The sequence below is a fragment of the Athalia rosae genome, chromosome 3, assembly GCF_917208135.1.
Source record: "Athalia rosae chromosome 3, iyAthRosa1.1, whole genome shotgun sequence".
NCBI lineage: Eukaryota > Metazoa > Arthropoda > Insecta > Hymenoptera > Athaliidae > Athalia > Athalia rosae.
The window spans coordinates 3,226,985-3,230,225 of record NC_064028.1 but is presented as its reverse complement, the minus strand read 5'-3'; the positions used below and the strand labels follow the sequence as shown (position 1 = coordinate 3,230,225).

The window sequence follows — 3,241 nt, the reverse complement described above, 5'->3', positions numbered from 1 at the left end:
TGCGCTAAAAGTCAAAAGTAAACGGCGTTTAAATTTATAAGTATGACGCTAAGTAAACTTATTGTTAGACATGTAGTAAGAGCGGCGTTAGCAAATGATGAATGAATATTAAAACTTTAAAAGAGAAGCTATGTATAGATATATGAATATATATCCGAGATATATCCGAGATTTATTCCCAATTTTTTCCTGATTATTACCCATTTTTCCTGATTTATTTTCGATTTTTTAATTAACTATTCAATTACCCCATCGTCCCCGCCGAAAAAGCGACAGGCAGCGCCGAGTAGCTTTACATCAGCCCGCGGAACTTGCGTGAACTAAAATTCCAAGTTTCTTGCCCCTTGACTCACCGAGACCCGCATTACACGCGACTCCTCCGCTGTAAGGCGGGTCTCGGTGAGTCAAGGGGCAAGAAACTTGGAATTTTAGTTCACGCAAGTTCCGCGGGCTGATGTTAAGCTACTCGGCGCTGCCTGTCGCTTTTTCGGCGGGGACGATGGGGTAATTGAATAGTTAATTAAAAAATCGAAAATAAATCAGGAAAAATGGGTAATAATCAGGAAAAAATTGGGAATAAATCTGGGATGGTGCAGCTGGGTCGCATTTGTTGGCACTCTGATGATCTCTCTCCTTCACCTTGACGTGTGTGACTCCACGCGCAAGTGACGTTTGCAGGTAACCTCCCAGATTAGGCAAAATTGAGAGAATTCACTTATAATCTCTCATCGAGATTAAATGCAGCGTCAAAGTGCAGTGTTGCAGCCTCAAAATGCTGAGTTTTATAGGAAATAAATAATAGTAAATATGATTTGTGGTTAGAATGTGTTATTTATTCATTCCTTTTCTTTTACAAAGCGCATCTGATGAAACCAATCATAATTAGGTAATACATTTTTATTAATATTACAACCTCTTCGAATTGTTCTGCAAGTTATGCTCAACATGTATACCGTGCATTCGAAAAATCTATTTTTGTCTTTGTTTGATCGTTCGAATGGCTCGATTATTAAAGCAACGCGTGGGGTTTGCGCCGGCGTACCAATTGTGAGTTTCGCGTTGACAAAATCAAACCCCAAGGGATGATCTACCCTGTTGCCTTGAGCAGCAAATATTTTCGCTCCACCCCACTCTGCCCCTTCACAACGCCCCGTTTTCCTATTCCCTGATAATCACCCCCTATCGTGAGTCACAATCACAACATTTATCACCCACACCCGCCTAGAAAGCTGCAATTTTTTCTACATTGGTGTTACACAGGTGTTGTGCCGCGTGTTACAACAATATTCATCTCAACAATCAACAATAATCAATTTGACAAACAATGACCGAAGTGAAGAAGGATGATGTCGTAAAAATACTCCACACTTATCCATTGTGTCGCGTGAGTTGAATTCTGTATATTTACTGTCATTGTATTTCATCTGTAGAATTTAACTGAACGTTGATTATAACGATATTTGAATCGAATCTGCCCCTCTCTACCTTGAAATTCATATGCATATTCAATAATATCTCACCTTTATTTTCACTTAACATCGATCACTTTCTTTATTCGTCGCTTAACATTTAAAGTGTCTCACATTATAATCAATGACACTACAAGAAGAATTCGATCATTTTAATAGAAATGTGACATGAGTGACGAGATGAAGCAGGAAGCTATGGAATTGTGTGTAACAGCAGCAGAGAAGTATGCTGACAATTATGAGAGTGCCTCAAAAATGATAAAGGAAACAATGGATAAAAAATTTGGGGCATCGTGGCACACCGTAGTAGGTGAAGGATATGGATTTGAAATCACATATCAGCTGAAGCACCTACTGTATATGTATTGTGCAGGAAATTTGGCTATTTGCATATGGAAATCAGCATAGCTGTGGCTGGAGTATGTCAAGCTCTTGCAGAGATTGACTATCATTACGATAGCACCAGCTCCTGTGAACTCTAAGCACATACATAAATGATCAAACTGTACCTAAATGTTAATCGTGTTGTCTTGTTATAGTGTATCATCATATAGTGGGATGAATCACACTCATGTGCAACATCGCCTTATTTTATACATATACTTATGTCTGGGAGCACACGCATGATATAGTTACCTTGAATTCCAAAATTTTTAGAGTTCTTCCACTTGAGGTTTGTACTAATAATAGTTTGAAATCTATGACACCATACATAAATAGTAGTAGCAATTGATGCGATCGATTATCAGAGCATCGAATGACTGATCCGTACCATTTAATACTTTACTAAAATCGCCCAATTACAGTTTGTGAAAAATATATAGGTAAATAACAAAGATCTGTATTGTGATTCTAAGTCAACATAATTGTAATAAAACTGAAGATAAGTGATACTCGGAAGTACACATTTTGGACTTTGAAATTATTTATGAAATCGTTACCTGTGTTATGTATATTTCATATGCCTAATAAACACATTACACTGATTTGTTTTCAGTTATGGTTTTCCACGAACATAAACTCAAGAAAAATAGTATCTTCAAAATTTTCAGGAACACCATAGCAGAGTAAACACAGATTATTCAAAGATATTTGCTTGCATGAATGAAACGTTTTTACCAAAAAAAAACCTAGGTGAATCCTGTAATCGTCCGCCATATCAAAGCAGCAATATTTCCGCCAGTGTACATGTATAGTAAAGTTTTCTCTTGGTAAGTGACGGAAAACCCATAAGCTTCACCTACAACTACTTGAAAGGGAGGGCTGAATTTCTTATCGAGGCTTTCTTTGATCATTTTAGCTGCATGTTCGTAATTATCTGCATACTTTTCAGCAGCTGTAGTACACAGCTCCATTGCTTCTTGTTTCATTTCTTCAGGCATATCCGTGGTCTATTGGAACGAGTACCCTTGCTTTTTATATATAGATGGAAGAAATTCAAGTCGCACGAGTCATAATGTTAAAATTTATATCCAAGGATGTGACGTTCTCGCTACTACCAAAGGCAGTTTGAAACGTACCTTACACAACGGATACGTGTGTATAATTGGTTGTGGAATTTCCTTTTTCACCTCTCCAGCCGACATGATTCTATTAATAGGTACTCACAAAACAATTCTGAAATCAGATTTTAAGGTTCTGATGCGGCAGCCACATGAAAATCAAAGAAATAAATGAAAGCAGTTATATGATTGAAATATGACATGCGGTTGTTACTCTTTTGTATCAGAATAAATTGAATCTCTGGAACTAAAAATACTTGGCAGGACATG

General features: G+C 37.3%; 2 protein-coding genes across 3 annotated transcripts; one reads left to right on the top strand and one right to left on the bottom strand.

Annotated features, from left to right (window-relative positions):
• The first annotated feature begins 498 nt into the window (after positions 1 to 498).
• Positions 499 to 2,550, top strand: LOC105686506 (dynein axonemal light chain 4-like). 2 transcript variants are annotated; one of them, XM_048652346.1, is made up of 3 exons: positions 499 to 678; positions 1,261 to 1,384; positions 1,629 to 2,550. In XM_048652346.1, exons 2-3 carry the CDS (start codon positions 1,325 to 1,327, stop codon positions 1,875 to 1,877), a joined length of 309 nt encoding a protein of 102 aa, XP_048508303.1. In that variant the 5' UTR covers positions 499 to 678; positions 1,261 to 1,324; the 3' UTR covers positions 1,878 to 2,550. The 2 variants fall into 2 exon arrangements, with proteins under 2 accessions (XP_048508303.1, XP_012256828.1); XM_012401405.3 differs by lacking the exon at positions 499 to 678 and adding an exon at positions 702 to 886 and having other exon boundaries at positions 1,629 to 2,549.
• A 38-nt stretch (positions 2,551 to 2,588) lies between these two features.
• On the bottom strand, positions 2,589 to 3,055 carry LOC105686507 (dynein axonemal light chain 4-like). Its single transcript, XM_012401407.3, has 2 exons — positions 2,990 to 3,055; positions 2,589 to 2,860 (listed from the first exon to the last, which is right to left on the bottom strand). Exons 1-2 carry the CDS (start codon positions 3,053 to 3,055, stop codon positions 2,600 to 2,602), a joined length of 327 nt encoding a protein of 108 aa, XP_012256830.2. The 3' UTR covers positions 2,589 to 2,599.
• Between the last annotated feature and the right edge of the window lie 186 nt (positions 3,056 to 3,241).